The following is a 22,694-nucleotide window of genomic DNA, read 5'->3' as shown; positions in this document are numbered from 1 at the left end:
TTTCTGAAGTTACATCCAGAATTTTGTGTTAAACAGAAAAATCCATAGCTATTCACAACACACAGTATTTCCACAAAGAAATACAAAAGTCACGCATGAAAAAGTGCACTGCATCAGCCACAAATTGATTTTAGTGTTTGAGGAAATAAAATAAATATAATAATTCCATGCATTCAAAGAACTTGATTTTTGAAAGACGTATTAGTCATTAACTGCAGAAATTATTTATTTTCACTAATGTTTTGGTCTTGAGCCCATTATCAAGTGGTATAGCACAAAATATTGTTCCTCAGAACATGCCAAATTTTTGAAAAACCATCCAACATATACACCCCACTGTATTGAACTTCTTAAAAATGTTGCTGCCATTAAACAAATCCCAAACAACCACTGTTCTTGTAGACTGTTTCTATTGTTGGAAGGCTCAAGATATGACGTGTACATATTGGAGGATTTTTAAAGTTTCACATGTGCTGAAGTACAGTCTTTTGTAGTAGAGTAGTAATGAAAATAATTTCTACTGCCAGTGGTGAATATAATATCTTTCAAAAAGTTCTACATGAATTTGAACCCCAGCTGTGAGAAGTTAACTTACAAAATGTCAATTAGCAACAGTTTTCATAATACTGAAAACATGAAAGTTCAGGATTAAAAGTATAGCAACTTACGTTCTTCAATATTTTGAAAATATATTTTCCTAGAAATATAATTGTTCTTCTTTTACTAAGTGATTTGCTATTCCAACTATGTGGCTTCATATTTTACATAACAATATTTCATTAACTAACCTACAATTGTAAAATTGTTTCAACTAATATTATCTATGATGAATCCTAAATAATTGGATATGAGATGTAAGGAAGCTGAATTATTACTCTCCATAGACATAGATTGTGGACATTCGCTTGTCCTGTCATAGTTGTGAGGGAACAGTTACAAACAATAAAACACTTTAGATCTTGATTAGTAGCACTTGCATACATTTTTGGTACAAATGAAAGTACTCTTCTACTATGCAGCAGTATTTCTAGGATGTAATAACAATATGAAAAAGATAGATTGCTACACACCACAAACGTGCAATGAAAAGACTACTAAACATTTAAGCTTTGGGCAAAAAGTTCTTTTGTAATAAAAAAAATGTGCGCACGCATGTGCACTCTTGTGTGCATGGCCACTGGCTCTGTCCCCTGAGGCCAGACTATGACTGTCAGATGTGATCAACAATCTGCTGGGGTCCTCTTCAGTTCAGAAAAGCTGGTGCTGGTAGGAGGCAGTCACATGGTGCAGACTGTGAAGCAGTCATTGAAGTAAACCACGTCATGTTGGGCAGCGTGTTCAGCAACTGAGAAGTCCAGCTGTCTCTTTGCCACAGTCTGGTGGTGGTCATTCATGTGGACAGTCATTGTGCCCACATCAAGAACAGCACACTGGTTGCAGCTTGGTTTGTAGATCACATGGCTGCTTTCACAGGTAGCCCTGCCATTGATAGAGTAGGAGCTGCCTGTGATAGAGCTGTAGTAGATGGTAGTGAGTGGATTGCTGGACAGGCCTTCAGACTGAAATTACATTCCAAACTTAGTCCTGAAACAGATCTCCTGTGCTTTCTCTCCAGTCACTGACCACAAAGGAACACTCCTCTTGTGACTCAGTACCACCAGGTTGAGAGAAACTGAAACACATTTGCCACCAGGCTTTAGACTCTTATCATGCACCGAAATGAGGAATATTATCCCTGCTCCTCCTAGGATGGTATTCCACCAGCCAACAAACCTATCCAGCATTTTTGTCCATTCCCACTCCCTTCTGCTCCCAACACCTTGCCTCATGGCTCGTATCCTTGCAATAGATCTGGATGCAAGACCTGTCCCATACATCCTTCCACTACTAGTTACTACTGTAGCCCCACTACAGAGTATGTACACCAGTTGAATAGCTTCAGCCATTTGAACAGGTTTGTGAGCCTGCAGGAAGCTGCATGGATGTGTTAATGGATTCATTTGTGATTTGTGGAACATTCCCACACCTGTAGCCTGGGTTCTGGCTGTCCACATACTACAGACTCATGTCAAGATTGACAAATTGTGCAAGTAGCAGTGGCTGACTGACCATCAAGCAGTGAAATTCAGTCACATGTAGCACTTGTGACCATGTCTTTGCCAATCATTGCTACTCTAGTGTCAGGAAAGAGTTGTCTAGAGGTGCTCTGTTGTTTTCAGTATTTAGAGTAGATTTTGTCTCTGTCTGAGAGTGATCAATGTACATGTTTGGTGCAGACCTGGTGAGCTGCCTATTCCAGAGTGCATTCATCCATGACAAACAGGTCCCATTTCACCATCACTTACAACCAGTTACATTTGATTTTTCAGGTTAAAGTAATCATTGCCCATTCCATCGCAAAGGCTGTTACCCCTGTGATATTGCTGTTACTTCAACAGGAACGTGTTTTGCTTTTTGAGCAGGACACTGTATGCCCAGAACACTGCATGGCCAATTTATTAGAAAACCTGTCCTGTTTCTTTTGTTGGTCATCCCTTTCCCTCATGTAGAAACTGTACACATTACTATTTGCCCACCAATGTAACATTCTCACAATTATTGTGTAAAATCTTTCAAGATTTAGGCAAACAGATATCATGTAGGAATGGCTTTGGCTTTGATTGCTTCAGTGTCATAATTACTATATACCCAGTGATAAACTGAGCTAATTATAAATAAATTGTTTCAGAGCCATAATAAAAAAAAATTATATAGTACATCAGTCAATGGGATCCAGGGTAATAGCTAAGTACACACTGCAGACAAAGATACTTGAGATTTGGTGCATTGTGCTGTTCCCTAAAGGACATTAGCTCATACTTGAGTCAGATCCTTGTTCATTGATAAAAATGTTCGGAAATGATGGAAAAAAGATGCAGATAGTGAAATAAATTGTAAGGAAGCTGAATTATTACTCTCCATAGACATAGATTGTGGATATTCGCTTGTCCTGTCATAGTTGTGTGGGAACAGTTGACTCCTCTTTTGTTGCAAAGGCATAATATAATGCTATTGATACGCTTTCAAATAATGAAATGTCTTATCATCCAAGGCTTTATATTTTGCAAAGATTTTCCCAATTTCAATACACCACTTTTTAATAGAATTAGTTTTATGTCCTAATAAATTGGTAGCAGTGAACTTGTGGGGCTGTTTTCCCTTCTAGGTGTATTAAGAAAACTGTAGTGTATATTGACTCCAATCTACAGCATTAGACTGGAGATTTTTGTGCTGAATTGGCATTCTCATACATACTTTACTTTAATGATCAGCCAACCTTGCAAATCTGCTGTTCTTGTGCTATTATTTTCTGTTTTTATGCTCATTTTTTTGTGTCCATATGCCAAAAATCCAGAAAGGACACATGAGCTTATCTTTCTTCTAACTAAAGTTTCTCTTTTTCAGATTGTAACAACTCTTTAACAATTGTTGGCGATGAATTATCAATTGTAACTCTTCCTCAGTATTCACCTTGTGGAGTGGAATCAGCTTGTGAATGGAATATCTATCTGAAGAAAATGGAAAGGAAGGTATTTTCTGCAACAGTAATGTTTCAAGGCACCACAGTGCAACACATTCTCTGTTGTAAAGTGAAACTAAGTGAAAAGTTTATTCAAAATGTTAAGCTGAATGAGAATGAGGAATTACATAGTATGCAGCAATTTGGGCAGTTCTCTTGTAGATATTTAGTTTATTGTATTTGTGCTGAAAACTACTGCTAGTTGGAACTGATCAAATATAAGATTTATTCTTCTAAAGCTGTTGTTTCCAAAGGAAAACTAGTTTAACAAACATTCTTCATAAAATGTTTGTTGTAGATTAGGTTATAACAGAAGTATTTAAGGAACTGTGTGAAAAATTTTAATCATTTTGTGAAAACTTGAACATGAATACAATGTTCAATTATGTGTGGATTTTAACTTACCTGGTACTTGAAGTTACTATTAATCTAGTGCAGTGAATGCACACTAAAAACTTCCTTGCCGAATACTAAGTTGCTTTAGTCATCATAAAAACTCATAAATATTCCTGAGATAGACAAACAATGGAAAATCCACAATGAAATAATGACACTATTAAGGAGAAGACAGGTTGCAGACAGGCTCAACAGAGAGACTACTAACCCACAACCTCTCTCTCTCTCTCTCTCTCTCTGTGTGTGTGTGTGTGTGTGTGTGTGTGTGTGTGTGTGTGTGTGTGTGTGTGTCCAGTCAGAATCATTCACTGTAGCTGTATGGTGTAAAAGCATGTGGGCTGCTTTACCATATTACATTGACCATACTGCCTTACATGAAAGTGTTGTCAGAGTTTAAACAGTCCAAAGTGCATGGATAAAATTTCCCAGTAAATTTGACAGATGTTTCACATAAAAAAACCTCTTTTTATTGGCAGTGCCGTTTGTTACATGTGTGGTGGTGATACTGCAAAATGTTTCAGCTTTCTTAATGTACCATACATACATTGCTAGCTGTGTATCCTTTCAGTAAATATTTATGAAAATATTTTAACTTCCCAGATGTTTAACCTAATAACTGATTTTCGTTGGTGCATTAGGAATGTAAAAAATCTGTTCTACTATAAACATATTTTCCTCTCTCTCTTTGCCATCTACTGTTATTTTAATAAAATTGTAAAATGTCATCAGTATGTTCACTAACAGTGATTTAAAAGGAAATTACGGCTGCTTTGATAGTTACTAATTTCAGAAACTCACTTTCTGTATTTTTCTTGTTTTATCGGTTTCTTATTTTCCTCTAATTTTCCACAATTTTTTCTTTCACTTGTATTGCAACCTTCATGTTGCATTTTACTGTATTTAATGTGTAGCTTCATCATTTGATAGCAGCTTACAGCAGCTTCTGATTTATACATTCTAAAACAAATAATTTAGTTCAGTTGAAATAGAAAATGTTAATACCTGTTTCAATTCTGCCTGTCTGCAACTCGATGTGTCTTCTTTATCATAAGTAGCAATCTGGCTTTTCCTACATTGTTGGTGTTCCTACCTGGAGTTTCCATTTGTTGATCTTTTGCCAAATGGGTTTCTTCCATCCTACAACCCTGTGACATTTTCCTTTGCTACTCTTCTCAATGCCTGTTCTTTCTCTCCTTTTCTGTGTTTATTCACCACCTTCCAAAACCACTTCTACTTCTGAGCTACACTGTATCAAAGTTCGTCTGCGCACAACAGACTTTGTGGATTGTTGTTGCAGTGTCTAATGGTCCAAATTTTTTCCCTCTGATATTTGTGTGTTTTCTACTGATCCAACTTCATCCATCATCCTGATGTACTTGAGCATTTTGTTTACCACACCTGCCCATGCAGCATGAACTTCCAATCCTTGACGTCATTGTTCCTTTTACCCACATTTCTGCACGTTTTTAACATATGTGTGTATGTTTACATGGTTTCATGAATGTGTGCGTATTGTTGCATATCTGCACGTATTTTTGCGTGTCTGTGCATTTATACAGCTCCTCTCTTAACCATTAACACCTATTTTGCCCAGTGCTGCATCATTCCTATTTACTTGATGCCATTCCTGCTACAATGGACACTTGCTTCATCTTTCTGCACGAGTTCAGAAAAATACCTTTTTCCCTGACTAAAACCTAGTCCCACATACTGTTTCTCAAATGCTGCCTGAACTATGGAATCCCTCCAAATAGCCTAACTGTAAACATTTCTGGATCCCACTCCTCCTATCACAATGCACTTCACCTTTCCAGATTCCGCTAGTCCCTGGGACCTCGCAAACCCAGTACTACAAAAACATCTCCATGGCACAGGCATCCCAGAACCACCTCTTCTCACTCTAAAAGATACTGGTACTCTGCAATCCCTACTCTATACATCACATCTCTTAAATTGAATCCCTTGCTTTCCAGCACCTGGAGGAGCATTCAAGGCACCAGCACGGTAAGTCATCCAACTTGCTGATATCCTACTACCTCCTCAGGGCATCACTACCCAGCCCCTATCATACCCAGTGTTTCTCCTCGTTGACCCCTTGTAGCAGCTAAACCCTGCGTAGCTGACCTTCCCAACTTGCGACATCTCCAAAACTCCTGACCAACTCTCCATCAAATCCAGAGCCAAAACATTCCCTTAACACTGTTGTTAACCCTTCTGCCAAAACCCTCAGCTTCATAGAAGTTTGGCTTATTCAAAGGATTCACCTTTAGCCCTACACCCAAATTTAACCATGCTGGACTTGTCAAGGACCTACTCTATTTCTAACTTCTTTGCCACATATTCCTCCAACCAAAACCAACCTAATTCTAACACTGAAACCTGCCTCTTCCCCTTCTTACCACTGTCCAACTATGATCCTAGCCCCTCCCATCTAACCACCTGCTGGTCACCTTCCAGGAATTCTGTACCTCCAACTTAGCCTCACCATCCATCCCCAGGGCACTTCCTCAGAATATCAACCTTTCAGCAGAAGAAAGAACAGCCATACACAACCTCAAAACAAATCTTGACTTAATCATTCTACTTGCAGACAAAGCCTCCACCACTGTTGTCATGAACTGCAGAAGGCATTCACCAATTATGACTCCTCTATCTATAAACCCCTATCAAAATTATCCCATCCCAGAAGTACAACAAACTCCAATCTCTGCTTAAAGACTTAGGTCCTTCCCAGAACCTCACCTGAATCTTTCCTGCCTCAACCCTATGAATACTGCACACTCAACTTCTACATGCTCCCCAAAATCCACAACTCCAACAATCCTAGATGTGCCATTGTGGCTGGTTATTATGCCCCCCACTGAAAGAATTTCAGCCCTCATTGACAAACACATCCAACCAATTGCCTGTAATCTAGCCTCCCATTTCAAAGACATCAACCACTTCCTTCACTGGCTCCCTACCATCCCCACCCCTTTACCTCATGGGTTCCTACTCATCACTGTTGACACCACCTCCCTATAAAACATCCCTCCTGCCCATGGTCTTACCACTATTGACCACCTTTCCCAATGTCCTTCATACTGCAAGCCCAGTACCTCATTCCTCACAGACCTTATTAACTTTAGGATAAAAAACTGCTTTTCATTTGAAGGGATAGTATATAAACAAATCTGTGGCACTGCCATGAGACCCACATGGCATCATTCTATACCAACCTTTTTATGAGCCATGTAGAGGAGACCTTCCTAGCCTCTCAAAACAGACCCCTAATCTGGTTCAGGTTCACTGACGATATCTTCAAGATCTAGACTAAGAGCCAAGATACCCTCTCTTTGTTCCTTCGCAACCTCAATACATTCTCTCCCATCTGCTTCATGTGGTCCTCCTCGACACAGTGTGCCACCTTCCTTGGCTCCATCTGGACCTCTGTCCACATTAAACCCAACCAACCACCAACAGCACCTGCATTTCGACAGCTGTCATCTTTAACTCCAAAAATGCTGTCCATAGAACCTGGCCACCCAGGGATGGTGTATCTGCTGTGACAAAACTCCCTTACTCAGTATGCTAAGGGACTCGCCTGAGCCTTCACAGTCTGGTACTAACCCCCAGACCTAGTCCTGGAACAGATCTCTTGTGCTATTTCCCCTCACACCTCCAATCCTCCCACTTCCCTCAAGGACCAGCCACAAAGTAGTGTGACAAAGAAAGAGCAAAGTTGAGTGCCCTGTGCCACAACATGCAGCTGAACATAACACACCTGATTTCAGTGGCTGCCTCATTACCTGAGCCATCTGGATCCTGCCCTCCACCACCAGATTTCCTGAACTGCTCCGATGGGAATTACCCTTAAAACACATTCTCCGGTCCCATAATTATCCTGGCCTGAACCTGTGCCAGCATACTGTCCCCATACCCTCCATCCAACAGTTTCCACCCTGTCTGTCTTATCTCCTCCCCATTCATCTTCCACCCTGTTTATGTGCAGCCATCTGCCAATGCATCTGCTGGCTTTCCCCACTCTTTTCCACAGCGTAAGTTGCATTCTGGCCTGAGGTGTGGGTGTGTGTGGGTGTGTGTGTGTGTGTGTGTGTGTGTGTGTGTGTGTGTGTGTGTGTGTGTGTGTGTGTGTGTGTGTGTGTGTGCTTGCTTTAAATGTGCCTGTCTTACACTCGCACTTCATGTATGGATGGAGTTGGAGTGGTGGCATGGGTTATAGGTAATGGACAGGAACTACTGAAGGTTGAGTCTGGGGAGGGGGATTCTGGAAATGGAGGATATTTTAAGTGTTGCCAACTGGACAGTTCAGAGAAGCTGGTGTTGTGGGAAGAATCCAAATGGCACAGTCATTGAAGACAAGCATATAGTGTTTGCTGGTATTCTTTGCAAGTTGGTGGCCCAGCTGTCAGTTGACCATTTTGGTGGTCACTGCTCCAACCCCTATGCAGCATTCTACTTGGGCATGACCACAGTAACAAAGTATGTTGGTAGACCACATGGCTGCTTTCACAGTTTGCCCTACTCTTGCTGTATTAGATGATGCCTGTGACAGAACTGGTTTAAGTGGTAGAAGTATGTATGGGACTAGTTTGGCATCTGTGTATGTTGTAGGGATATGACCCATGGGGCAAGGAGTTGGGAGCAGGGGTGGAATAGGGACAGATAAGGATATTGTGTAGGTTGGATGGGTGGTGGTATAACACTGTGGGAGTGGTAGGGAGGATAGTGATCCAGGGGCATTAATAATAGTGATTCAGCTGCTCCAGTCTTGGGTGGTAGTCAAGAGGAAAGCCTCCTCTGTGCCCAGTCAGTAGGTGACTGGGGAGACAAGATACGAGGATTTGGCAATCTACTTCTGGACAAGGTGGTGAGAGTAATTTTGGTCTGTGAAGGCCTGTGACTCACTTGACATGTTTGGAAGGGGACTGCTTATCACTACAGATGCCCAAACCATGGGTTTCATGATGTGAAATTGGTTGGAAATGTCGGTGGAGGTACTGTTCGTGGTTGGTAGGTTTAGATGGAGGTACTGTTGTAGCCATTCTTGAGGTGGTAAAAACAGGGGAGGGTGGCTTGTTAAGCTGGGAAAGAAGAGGTGAATCAAATGTTGGAGAAGGTGTTGAAGTTCTGGAGGAATATAGATAGGGTCTCACAAGCTTTGGTCCAGTCATGAAGAGACCAGCAGATCTGAAACAGGTGAGAAGTTTGGGCTTCTGCATAATTAGGAAGGGTTCTCTAGACTGCCCAAGAACAGGCTGGCATAGGATGGAGCTGTTTGGGCACTCATTGCAGTATCAAAGATTTATTTGTAGGTGATGTATTCAAAGGAAAAGTAATTTTGGATGAGTAATTTGTTGGTCATGGTGATCATTAAAGAAGTTGGAGGTTTGGAGTGTTGAGTGTTTGGAAAGGTAGTGTTCTACACCAGCAAGGCCATGATCATTGAGGATGCAGTATAAAGGTAGGTAGCACTGACAGTGAGAAGTAGGGTGCTGGATGAGACAGAACTATGGAGAGTCAATGGGGGTATTGATTGGTGTCAATTATATAGGAGGGTAGGTTATAGATACTAGGCACAGTTCTCTTCTGCTAGCACAGTAACCAGGTGCAATGGGGTGCCATGGGTGGTTGGATTTATTTACACCAGGAAGAATGTAGAAACTAGGAGTGCAGGGAGTAGTGGTGGTGAGCAGGAGTAGTAGTTTCAGGATGGCTATATGGATTTTAGAAGGCACTGAAGATCTTCCTGGATTTCTTAAATGGGGTCACTGTGGCAGGGTGTGCAGATGGATAAATCTGACCCCTAGCAGTACCTTCACCAGAGGTTCATAACTAGTAATGGAGACTGTTGGCAGGTAAGATCACAAGGTTGGGATCAGTTTTTAGGTGGTGGAGTGTGTCTTTCTCTGTGGATGTGAGATTGCTTTCCACATTGAGACATTTGGAGGGTAATGGTGAGGCAAGGTTAAAGGTTAAGAGATTAAGGAAAATTTACAAGAGTGATTTGGGGGCAGTGAGGGTGGATCCCCATTAATGGAGTAGTAAACTGGCTCAGGCAGAATTAAGTATTGCCTCTGGACTGAGTCTGGCTGAGTTAGTAGTGAAAAAGTGTTTCCATTGTAGGGACCAGGAGGAGGAGAGGTGGTCCTTAACAAGACCAGCATGATTGAATTTGGGGTGGGGTAGAAGGTAAGGTCTCTGGAAAGGATTGATATTTCTGTGACAAAAGGCTTTTGGAGGACAGCTTCATGATTAAAGTACATAAACCCAACCACCCAGAACACCTCCCCTATTCACTTTGTGTGGTCCTCCTCAGCCGAAAAAGTCACCTTACTCAGTCTCAACCTCCAGCTGATGGTTATGTCAATATCTCTACCCACATCAAATCTATCAACCACCAACAATACCTCCACTTGACAGTTGCTACTCATTCCACACCAAGAAGACTCTTACATACAGCTTGGTCAACTATGGTCATTGTATCCTTAGTGACAAGCAGCTCCTCTTCAAATATACTATTGTTTTCACAGAGGCCCACACAGACTAAAATTATTCTCCCAACCCAATCCAGAAATATCTCCTGTACCTTGTCTTCCCTCTCACATACCATCCCCACATACCCACTATCCAGCCAGTGTGTCACTCTCCCCTCATGACTCATTAGCACCAAGGACTTCAGCAACTAAACATTTCCTGCTCTATTCTGAAATGAAATATCCTCTCCACTATCCTCTCATCCACCTCAGTGGTATTTTGCCACCAGTCCAGACCACCAAATATCCTTGCCTGTCCCTATTCCATCCTTTCTCCCATCCTCTGTTCCCATGGTTTATGTACCTATAAGGATTTTGATGCAAGATCAGTACTGTAATCCCCCCCCCCCCTCCTCCTCCTCCATCTAGTCAACATCTGTCATAGCCATAGGTATCTCCTATCCCAACAGGTGAGGCCATCTGGCAAAGTAACCATGTGACCTATGAACTTACATTGTTAGTAGTCATTCTCACAAAGAATGCTGCACACTGGTTGCTACTGTCAGTCTGCATGAATGGCCACCAGCAGACAAGTTGAGAAACAGCTGACCCACTTCGGTACTGAATATGCCACCCAATGTCGTGTGCTTGATTTAGACTACTTCATAGCCCTGTGCCATCTGGATTCTTCCCATTAACATAAGTTTTCTGAATTGTGCAGGTGGGAACTCTTTCTGAGACATATTCTTATTTACTGTAAACACCTTGGCCTCAGTCTTCACTAGTCACTATCCTCCACCTGCTGCTCCCCATCCAGTCCTACGTAAGTCTATCCAGCTATTGCTCCTACCGTCCTTTCTCCTCTTCTGCTTCTATCCTTAGCATTCCCCTACCCCCCCCCCCCCCCCCACCTTTTCAAATCCCTGCATGCTATGACAGAAAGCTTAGTTTCTTCTTTCATTCCTAGTCCTCTTATCTCTTTCTTACTCCCACTACCCAGTCCAGCTGAGACTGCTGCTCACCTTAGCCACAGTCAGGTCTTCCCCCTCCCCCCCCAGGGGGTCCACAACTCTTTTGTTGATATGTGCATAGCGAGCATGGGACCCCGAGCTAATGTGGCCTTCCTTCCTTTCCGGGCTGCATACCTTCCCTTTCCGCATCCTTCCCCATCCCCCATCTTCGCCCCCCCCCCCCCCCCGCCACACCTCCATCTCTTTCCTTCCCTTTCTCCCCCTCTGGGAGTATGTTTTGTGCCTATGTCTGGAGACGGACACTCAGAACTGTAACACATTCTTTGCTTTCTCTGCTTGCAAGTCTTCGTCCTTCCTTTGCCCTTCTCTTTTCCTTTGCCCTTCTCTTTTCCTTTGCCCTTCTCTTTTCCTTTGCCCTTCTCTTTTCCTTTGCCCTTCTCTTTTCCTTTGCCCTTCTCTTTTCCTTTGCCCTTCTCTTTTCCTTTGCCCTTCTCTTTTCCTTTGCCCTTCTCTTTTCCTCCCTTCTCTTTTCCTTTGCCCTTCTCTTTTCCTTTGCCCTTCTCTTTTCCTTTGCCCTTCTCTTTTCCTTACCCCTTCTCTTTTCCTTACCCCTTCTCTTTTCCTTACCCCTTCTCTTTTCCTTACCCCTTCTCTTTTCCTTACCCCTTCTCTTTTCCTTACCCCTTCTCTTTTCCTTACCCCTTCTCTTTTCCTTACCCCTTCTCTTTTCCTTACCCCTTCTCTTTTCCTTACCCCTTCTCTTTTCCTTACCCCTTCTCTTTTCCTTACCCCTTCTCTTTTCCTTACCCCTTCTCTTTTCCTTACCCCTTCTCTTTTCCTTACCCCTTCTCTTTTCCTTACCCCTTCTCTTTTCCTTACCCCTTCTCTTTTCCTTACCCCTTCTCTTTTCCTTACCCCTTCTCTTTTCCTTACCCCTTCTCTTTTCCTTACCCCTTCTCTTTTCCTTACCCCTTCTCTTTTCCTTACCCCTTCTCTTTTCCTTACCCCTTCTCTTTTCCTTACCCCTTCTCTTTTCCTTACCCCTTCTCTTTTCCTTACCCCTTCTCTTTTCCTTACCCCTTCTCTTTTCCTTACCCCTTCTCTTTTCCTTACCCCTTCTCTTTTCCTTACCCCTTCTCTTTTCCTTACCCCTTCTCTTTTCCTTACCCCTTCTCTTTTCCTTACCCCTTCTCTTTTCCTTACCCCTTCTCTTTTCCTTACCCCTTCTCTTTTCCTTACCCCTTCTCTTTTCCTTTGCCCTTCTCTTTTCCTTTGCCCTTCTCTTTTCCTTTGCCCTTCTCTTTTCCTTTGCCCTTCTCTTTTCCTTTGCCCTTCTCTTTTCCTTTGCCCTTCTCTTTTCCTTTGCCCTTCTCTTTTCCTTTGCCCTTCTCTTTTCCTTTGCCCTTCTCTTTTCCTTTGCCCTTCTCTTTTCCTTTGCCCTTCTCTTTTCCTTTGCCCTTCTCTTTTCCTTTGCCCTTCTCTTTTCCTTTGCCCTTCTCTTTTCCTTTGCCCTTCTCTTTTCCTTACCCCTTCTCTTTTCCTTACCCCTTCTCTTTTCCTTACCCCTTCTCTTTTCCTTACCCCTTCTCTTTTCCTTACCCCTTCTCTTTTCCTTACCCCTTCTCTTTTCCTTACCCCTTCTCTTTTCCTTACCCCTTCTCTTTTCCTTACCCCTTCTCTTTTCCTTACCCCTTCTCTTTTCCTTACCCCTTCTCTTTTCCTTACCCCTTCTCTTTTCCTTACCCCTTCTCTTTTCCTTACCCCTTCTCTTTTCCTTACCCCTTCTCTTTTCCTTACCCCTTCTCTTTGCCCTTTTCTCCGCTGCGGCATTTGAGACCTCTCTTCCTTCCTTTCCCTTTGTTTTTTCCCTTTCTCTTTATTCCTCCCTGTGCGTGTCTGAAGGCCGACCCACACATTTCCATGCGTAGCCAGTGACGGAGTAACGCGTAATTCCCCGCCCCAGATAGACAGGTAGGACACGTACGTACCAACCGGTAATGGCCAGGCCCAGGGAGGGGTGAATACCCAAGCTGATACCTTCCGAAATTGCCAATTGATCCCTCCGTCCGTCCGTTTGTCGGGAGGTGTGAACAATCACCTAAGGTGGGAGTGCCCTCAAAGAGGGCCCCCACAAGGAAGGAGCGCACCATCGGAGACGCCGGTAATCATGGAGGATACTTTCGCAATGGTTTCCTCTTCTTCTACTATGTCTGCTCACTAGCGTAAGTTCGAGTCTCAGCACAGACAGTCTTTCCATCGTTGCCACGGTTCCTTGTTTCTCGGTCTGACAAAGGTCACGACTTCTCCACGGTCAACCCTTTCATTATTCAGAAAGGTGTCGACACAATTGCAGGTCCTGTAAAGTCTTGTTCCAGATTACGAAATGGCACCTTGTTGTTAGAAACAGTCAGTGCCCTCCAGGAACAAAAATTTCTGCGTTCTTCACTGCTACACACCTTCCCTGTCCGGGTGGAACCGCACCGTACTTTAAATTCATCACGTGGGGTCGTTAATACACGCTCCCTCGATGGATTGTCCGACGAGGAAATTCAACACTACCTGTCTGACCAGGGCGTAACGGCTGTTCATAGTCATGAAAAGGGTTGACACGAACATCATTCCTTCCTGTACTGTCTTCTTGACATTTGACAAAGTTCAACTCCCATCGAAAATCAAAGCTGGCTATGAGATAATTTCCATTCGCCCTTACATCCCAAACCCTACGTGTTGCTATCGGTGTCAGCGGTTCAATCACACCAGCCAGTCCTGTTCCAATCCGGCCAAATGTGCTGTGTGGCAAGGATGCCCATGAGGGTGCTTTTCCACCTCCATCCCCTCGTTGCATCAACTGCATGGGTGACCATGCTGCTTTCTCTAGAGATTGCCCCATTTTTAAGGACGAAAAGCACATTCAGGAAATCAGAGTGAAGGAAAAGGTGTCGACCTTTGCTGCTCGAAAATTATTCACTAGTAGACAGCCCACCGTGCCTGGGACAGGAAAATACAGCACTGTCCATGCCTCTCCTTGGCCAACGGAGGAGGCGGCCATGCAGACTTGTGACCTCACCTTTAGTGCCACAGTCGTCAGATCGGCCAGTGCAAAGATCGCCCGTTCAACCTCCCCACTTTCACCTGCCCACTCTATGGCTCACCCTTCATCGGGTTCTGCTAAATCGTGAGCCCAAAAGTCAGGCACCATGACTTCGAAAAAAGAGCATACTCTTGAAGATGTTTTTACATACCCCAACTTCACAACCATCGGTTCCTCCTTCATCTAAACATCATGTTTCCAAGAAGGCTAATAAGAAACCCAGTTCATCTCCTTCTCCGCCAAGGCATGTCATCTACAGCACCACCTGGCGGTAATCGCCCTTGGCCGTCTTCTGTGTCGCCGAGGCGCACTGCTGGCGGCCAATCAACCAGCCGATCGCTGGTGGCAGGGGCTGCTCCTGAACAACCTATGGATCAGGATCTTCTGCCTTTGGCTGAATGCCATTCCATGCTGTCGGTCGCAAGCTCTGAGCAGTCATTGAGTTGACGGCAACCTTGGTCACATTCCTCCATTTTCTGTTCACCCTATGTCCATTATCCACTGGAATATCCGCGGCATTCTAACCAATCGGGATGAATTGTCAATCCTGTTACGATCCTACTCGCTGGTCATCTTTTGTCTTCAGGAAACAAAGCTGCGTCCCCATGACCGCTTTGTTCTCCCCCATTTTCAGTCCGTCCGATTTGATCTCCCCTCTGTTGAAGGCACTCCAGCACATGGAGGACTCATGATTCTTCTCCATGATACTCTCCATTATCACCCAATCCCCTTAAACACTTCCTTCCAAGCTGTCGCTGTCCGTCTTTCCCTTTCTAGATATACCTTTTCTCTTTGTACTGTATATATTCCATCGTCCACACCAATGGCACGAGCTGATCTCCTTCATCTTCTTGGTCAGCTTCCACCCCGCTATTTGCTGGTTGGGGGATTTCAATGCCCACCACCCGCTTTGGTGATCTACACATCCTTGTCCGCGTGGCTCACTATTGCTAGACGTCTTCCACCAAGTGGATCTAGTTTGCCTCAACACTGGGGACCCTACATTTTTGTCTGCCTCCACGACAAATTTCTCTCATTTGGAACTTTTGGTCGGTACTGTTCCACTAGCTCGGCGCTTCGAATGGTTCGCCCTTGATGATACACACTCGAGTGACCAATTTCCATGTGTCCTTAGACTGCAGCCTCAACTGCCATATATGCGCCCGCGACGCTGGAAGTTTGCCCAAGCTGACTGGACACTTTTTTCGTCTCTAGCGACATTCAATGATGGTCACTTTCCTAGCATCGACGATGAGGTCACACATATTACAGACGTTATTCTTACAGCTGCGGAACATTCAATACCACACACCTCCGAATTGCCCCGGCACCCACCAGTTCCTTGGTGGAACGAGGCATGCCGTGACGCAATACGTGAGTGGCGACGTGCTCTTAGTGTTTTCTGCCACCATCCTACTTTGGCCAACTGTATCCACTATAAGCAGTTCCGTGCGCGATGCCGTCGCATCATCCGCGATAGCAAGAAGGCAAGCTGGGACTTCTTTACTAGCTCATTTAACACCTTCACTCCCTCCTCGGAAGTTTGGAGTCAGATTCAACGGTTATCAGGCACACCTAGTTTCTCGGCTCACTGTCGCGCATGATACATTAGTGGACCCCGTTGCAATTTCTAACTCATTGGGTCAACACTTTCCTGAGACTTCGAGCTCTTCAAATTACCCGCCAGCTTTTCTCCCGAAGAAACGTGCAGCGGAAGTGCAACCTCTTGCTTTCTCCTCTCAAAATTGCGAAAGCTATAATACTGTTTTCTCCATGCGGGAACTCCAACATGCACTCTCTTCTTCTCGCTCCTCCGCCACAGGACCGGATGGTATCCACATCCAAATGTTGCTGCATTTATCAACCCATAGTCTGCGTTACCTCCTTCGCCTTTATAATCGAATTTGGACCGACAGTACTTTTCCCAGACGATGGCAGGAAGCTATCGTCGTTCCTGTTCCGAAACCTGGAAAGGACAAACATCTCCCCTCTAGCTATTGCCCCATTTCTCTCAAGAGTAGTGTACATAAGGTTTTGGAGCGTATGGTGAATTGCTATTTAGCTTGGTGGCTGGAGTCCTGCAGTCTTTTAACACCTGCCCAATGCGGTTTCTGAAAGCATCGTTCTGCAGTTGACCATCTTGTTGCTCTCTCCACTTATATCATGAACAATTTTCTCGGGAAACGCCAAACAGTAGCTATATTTTTTGATCTGGAGAGAGCATACGATACCTGTTGGAGGACAGGCATCCTCCGCACACTGTTCTCTTGGGGCTTTCGAGGTCGGCTGCCCCTTTTTCTTCATGAATTTATGGTAGAGCAAACATTTAGAGTGTGGGTGAACACCACTCTCTCCCACACTTTATCCCAAGAAAATGTGGTACCCCAGGGCTCCATGCTGAGTGTTGTACTTTTTGCCATTGCCATAAATCCAATTATGGACTGTCTCCCTCCTGATGTCTCAGGCTCCCTCTTTGTGGACGATTTTGTGATCTTCTACAGCTCTCAACGGACCAGCCTTCTTGAACGACGTCTTCAAGGATGTCTCGATCGCCTCCACTCTTGGAGCATCGAAACCGGCTTCCGTTTTTCTCCCAGTAAGACCGTTTGTGTTAATTTTTGGCGATGTAAGGAGTTTCCTCCACCCTCCTTACATCTAGGACCTGTCAACCTCGCTAAATTCTTGGGTCTTATGTTTGACAGAAAACTGTGCTGGTCCTCCCACGTTTCCTATCTTTCGGCTCGCTGTCTGCGATCCCTCAACACCCTCCGTGTCCTGAATGGTACCTCCTGGGGAGTGGACCGAGTGGTCCTACTCTGCCTCTATTGCGCCTTAGTGTGCTCGAAATTGGACTATGGAAGCATAGTTTACTCCTCTGCTCGGCTGTCTATTCTTCGTAGTCTCGACTCTATCCACCACCGTGGATTAAGTTTAGTGTCTGGAGCTTTTTACACCAGCCCTGTGGAAAGCCTTTATGCTGAGACTGCTGAACCTCCGCTGTCCAATCGGCGAGCAGTCCTTCTGAGTCGTTATGCTAGCCATCTGTCTTCCATGCCTGCTAATCCAGCCCATGACATTTTTTCGACGCTTCCTTGGATGTAGGGTATGCAGGCCACCCTTCCTCCCTACTACCACCGGGAGTCCGCTTCCGTCAACTGCTCCATTCTCTTTCCTTCCACTTTCCTAAAACCGTCCTGACAACTTGGGGTACAGCACCGCCTTGGCTCCGTCCCCAGTTCTGCCTGCTCCGTGACCTTTGTCAATTTCCCAAGGATGGTACCCCTTCACTTGTTTATTGTCGGGCATTTGCTGCTCTATGTGCACAAATGAAGGAAGCCACATTTATTTACACTGATGGCTCCAAAACATCGTTAGGTGTAGGGAGTACCTATATTGTTGGCGACACCCCAAATAGATTTTGGCTTCCCGACCAGTGTTCGGTTTATACTGCGGAGCTTTATGCTGTTCTCCAGGCTGTCCACTACATCCGCTGCCATCAGCAGATACAGTATGTTATCTGTTCAGATTCTCTCAGCTCTCTCCTCAGTCTCCAAGCTCTCTACCCTGTCCACCCTCTGGTCCACCGGATTCAGGACTGCCTGCACTTGCTCCCTTTGGGGGGGCATCTCGGTGGTGTTCCTCTACCTCCCAGGACACGTTGGTATCTGTGGAAATGAGGAGACCGATATAGCAGCCAAGGCTGCAGTCTCTCTTCTTCGGCCAGCTATTCGATATATTCCCTTCACCAATCTACGGAGCGTTTTATGTTGTCGTGTTCTTTTATGGCATGCACATTGGTCGACACTTCCCCATAATAAATTGCGGGACATGAAAGCTCTTCCCTGTGCTTGGACCTCTTCCTCCCAAACGCGTCCTCAGAAGGAGGTAATTTTAACTAGACTCCGGATAGGACACTGTATCTAGCCATAGACATCTTTTAAGCGGCGATCCTCCCCCACTCTGTCCCCACTGCTCTCAGCTGTGGACGGTAAGTGACCTTTTAATTGAGTGCCCCTATTTTACTCCATTATGCGCCAGTCTACAGCTGTCACCTGATATATCGTCCATTTTAGCAGATGACACGCGCTCGGCCGATCGCGTTCTCGAGTTTATTAGTGCCAGTGAGATAACGTCAGTCATTTGAAGCTCTTTTTGGGGACAACCAACCCCTTTCTGTAGTGGATTTTTAAGCTTTCCTTCTGCTTTTAGTTCCTCCAATTTTTTTGAGTTTCGTTCCCATTGCTGCTGGTTTCCATTTTTATTTTTTACCGTTTCCTAAGTCACAGACCGGGCGCTAATGACCATAGCAGTTTTGCGCCCCAAGACAAAAAAAGTCAGGTCTTTGCATCCAGAGATAGCAGATGCCATGTGTTTTATGCATGTGTGTTTTGTATGAGGACAGACTAATTCTGATAGTTAAATTTCTAAGCAGTCTTTATTAAATGTGGTTCCTGCCAATCAGTGTCAGAGTTGCAACTTATCATTTTTTACTATTTAATATAAATGAAACAACAAATGGTAATCAAGAGTTTAATCTCCAGATAAGGGAAACATACTATTATTAACAAGCTAAAGAACATGGGGGAGGTGGGAGGGGAAGGGGTCATTAAAGGTTGTTCTTAAACAGCACTACAGCCTGTAAAATGACTTCAATGTGTTATTTAATGGTCCAAATCTGACCATGCAACTTGGGTGTTATAAAATAGCTGTACAGGTTTAGAACAACTGAACTATTAATGGTACACACTACATACATCTTCATATTTAAGATTTCGTGGTGTCCAAATTAAGATCAGAAAAACCTCTAAATAGCTGATTAAAATTCATTTGTTCAGTTAACTTTATTTTCCTTGATCGTTGGCAAAAGTAAATTTTGCATTCATTCTATAATTTGACATGTTCCACATCATAGTGCAACATTACATCTATGAGCCATCAAAAGTGCAAATAACTAATACTTACTGAACTTTGTAGGATTTAAGATAAGTAAAATATTTATAGTACCAACATGAAAAATAAGGAATTTAGAGTTGATAGCCCAGCATCCTGAAGACCTAGAGATGTTGGAATTTTTATTCTAAAAAATTTATTTTTAGAGATTGCTTATAAGTAGTAGTCATTTAAAGTGGTCCACAGCAATATTATTTCCAAAATGTTGCCGACAAACATGAAAAATAGTGCTATTTGTAGATGCATATGTCAGTTACTTGGAAATTTTGACTGTGCTGTCACTAAGAACCTCTCTGTAGTGCAGAAAGTGGTAGCTATAAAATATCAGCATCATAGTGTAGGACTACTATTGTTTGTCAGTTAGACTCACATAATCAATTATACAGCCATACAGCAACTAGGTAACATAGAGTAGCAGCAGATGTTCAAAATATTTGCCATGCTCCAGTGTAAGAGATGAAGTGCCTGTTGTTAACTACACAAATCATTTTTAATGAAAATTAACATCTACAGGAATAATACCTAATAATTTAGTCTTGTGATTTGTACAATATCTGATCAAAAGTATTTGGACACATGTAATGCGGAATTGACCACTAGTGGTAAAGACAGTATAAAAGAAGATGGGGAGTATTGCATTGTCTGTAGAGAAGCAGAATCGATCAAACAGCGATGCTCAGCAATTTGAGGTGGTCTAGTCCTTGGATGTCAACCTGAGTAATAAATCCATTGGGGACATTTAAACTCTTCTAAAGTTGCCCAAGTTGACAGTTGTGATTGTGAAGTGGAAATATGATGGAACAACCACAGCTAAACAAAGACAATGCACAAGGCTTTTGATTGCGTAAATCATGAAATTCTGCTAGACAAGCTCAAGTATTGTGGCATGAGTGGGACAGTGCACAAATGGTTTAATTCGTACCTAACAGGAAGAGTGCAGAAAGTTGAAATAAGTAGTTCTCATAATATGCAAAGATCAGCACATTCCTCAAACTGGGGAACTATCAAGAATGGGGTTCCACAAGGGTCAGTCTTGAGTCCTTTGTTGTTCTTAATATATATAAATGACTTGCCATTCTATATTCATGAAGAGGCAAAGTTAGTTCTCTTTGCTGATGATACAAGTATAGTAATCACACCTGACAAACAAGAATTAACTGATGAAATTGTCAATACTGTCTTTCAGAAAATTACTAAGTGGTTCCTTGTAAACGGACTCTCACTGAATTTTGATAAGACACAGTACATACAGTTCCGTACAGTGAATGGTATGACGCCATTAAGATAGACCTTAATCAGAAGCATATAGCTAAGGTAGAATATTCCAAAATTTTAGGTGTATCCATTGATGAGAGATTAAATTGGAAGAAACATATTGATGATCTGCTGAAACGTTTGAGTTCAGCTACTTATGCAATAAGGGTCATTGCAAATTTTGGTGATAAACATCTTAGTAAATTAGCTTACTACGCCTATTTTCACTCATTGCTTTCATATGGCATCATATTTTGGGGTAATTCATCACTGAGGAATAAAGTATTTATTGCACAAAAGCATGTAATCAGAATAATAGCTGGAGTCCACCCAAGATCATCCTGCAGACATTTATTTAAGGATCTAGGGATATTCACAGTAGCTTCTCAGTATATATACTCTCTTATGAAATTTGTTATTAACAAACAAATCCAATTCAAAAGCAATAGCAGTGTGCATAACTACAATACTAGGAGAAAGGATGATCTTCACTATTCAAGATTAAATCTAACTTTGGCACAGAAATGGGTGAATTATACTGGCACTAAAGTCTTTGGTCACTTACCAAATAGTATCAAAAGTCTGACAGATAACCAACAAGTATTTAAGAAGAAATTAAAAGAATTTCTGAATGACAACTCCTTCTACTCCATAGAGGAATTTTTAGATATAAATTAAGAAAAAAAATTAAAAAAATAAAAATTAAGTTGCTATATTAACTTCAGTATGTTGTTAAATTAACTTAATTATGTCATGTATTGGAAAATTTGACCACATCATTACGAAATATCGTATTCATGATCCATGGAACTAGTATTAATCTAATCTACATCTCGTGTATTGACACAGGGACTGTTGAGTGTTAACACATTGACTGTCAGTAGGCCCCGGTGACCAAAGCACAGCCTGGTGCCTGACAATGCAACACCCATCACTATGCATATGGCAGTCAGTGTGTCAGATGCTGGTTGTAAAAAGAAGAGTAAAATTCTTGCACTTAATAATGTATGTAGATTATTATTATTAAATTTTCTCAGACTTATGTCTGGTTAAAAATGGAAAGTGATGCAGACATTGATCAACCGTGACTTCCTTTTAACTGTATGGTATATGTTACATTGCATTTAGGAACTTTCGGGTAATTGAACATGTATCAATAATTACAGATTTCTGTAGTTGTATATATACGTTTGGATGTAGCTATTGCATTGATGTACTGGTGGATATTGTGTGGTATGACTCCTGTAGTTGATAGTATAATTGGTATGTCAACTTTATCCTGATGCCACATGTCCTTGACTTCCTCAGCCAGTTGAATGTATTTTTCAATTTTTTCTCCTGTTTTCTTCCGCATATTTGTTGTATTGGGTATGGATATTTCGATTAGTTGTGTTAATTTCTTCTTTTTATTGGTGAGTATGATGTCAGGTTTGTTATGTGGCGTTGTTTATCTGTTATAATGGTTCTGTTCCAGTATAATTTGTCTTCATCATTCTCCAGTACATTTTGTGGTGCATACTTGTATGTGGGAACGTGTTGTTTTATTAGTTTATATTGTATGGCAAGTTGTTGATGTATTATTTTTACTACAGTGTTATGTCTTCTGGTGTATTCTGTATTTGTTACTATTGTACATCCACTTGTGATGTGATCTACTGTTTCTATTTGTTGTTTGCAAAGTCTGCATTTATCTGTGGTGGTATTGGAATCTTTATTAATATGCTTGCTGTAATATATGGTGTTTATTGTTTGATCCTGTATTGCAATCATGAATCCTTCCGTCTCACTGTATATATTGCCTTTTCTTAACCATGTGTTGGATGCGTCTTGATCGATGTGTGGCTGTGTTAGATGATACGGGTGCTTGCCATGTAGTGTTTTCTTTTTCCAATTTACTTTCTTCGTATCTGTTGATGTTATGTGATCTAAAGGGTTGTAGAAGTGGTTATGAAATTGCAATGGTGTAGCCGATGTATTTATATGAGTGATTGCTTTGT

General features: G+C 42.7%; 1 protein-coding gene across 1 annotated transcript in view; it reads left to right on the top strand.

The window, feature by feature from the left end:
• Nucleotides 1-22,694, top strand: part of LOC126248793 (uncharacterized) — a 189,537-nt gene that overhangs the window by 105,442 nt on the left and 61,401 nt on the right. The window contains exon 4 of the mRNA XM_049950184.1: nucleotides 3,445-3,569. Within this exon, the coding sequence (XP_049806141.1) occupies nucleotides 3,445-3,569 (125 nt within the window). The remainder of the gene's footprint in view (nucleotides 1-3,444; nucleotides 3,570-22,694) is intronic.

The sequence above is a fragment of the Schistocerca nitens genome, chromosome 1 (assembly GCF_023898315.1).
Source record: "Schistocerca nitens isolate TAMUIC-IGC-003100 chromosome 1, iqSchNite1.1, whole genome shotgun sequence".
Classification (NCBI taxonomy): domain Eukaryota; kingdom Metazoa; phylum Arthropoda; class Insecta; order Orthoptera; family Acrididae; genus Schistocerca; species Schistocerca nitens.
Note: the sequence above shows the minus strand (reverse complement) of the source record. Positions and strands in the feature narration are given on the sequence as shown.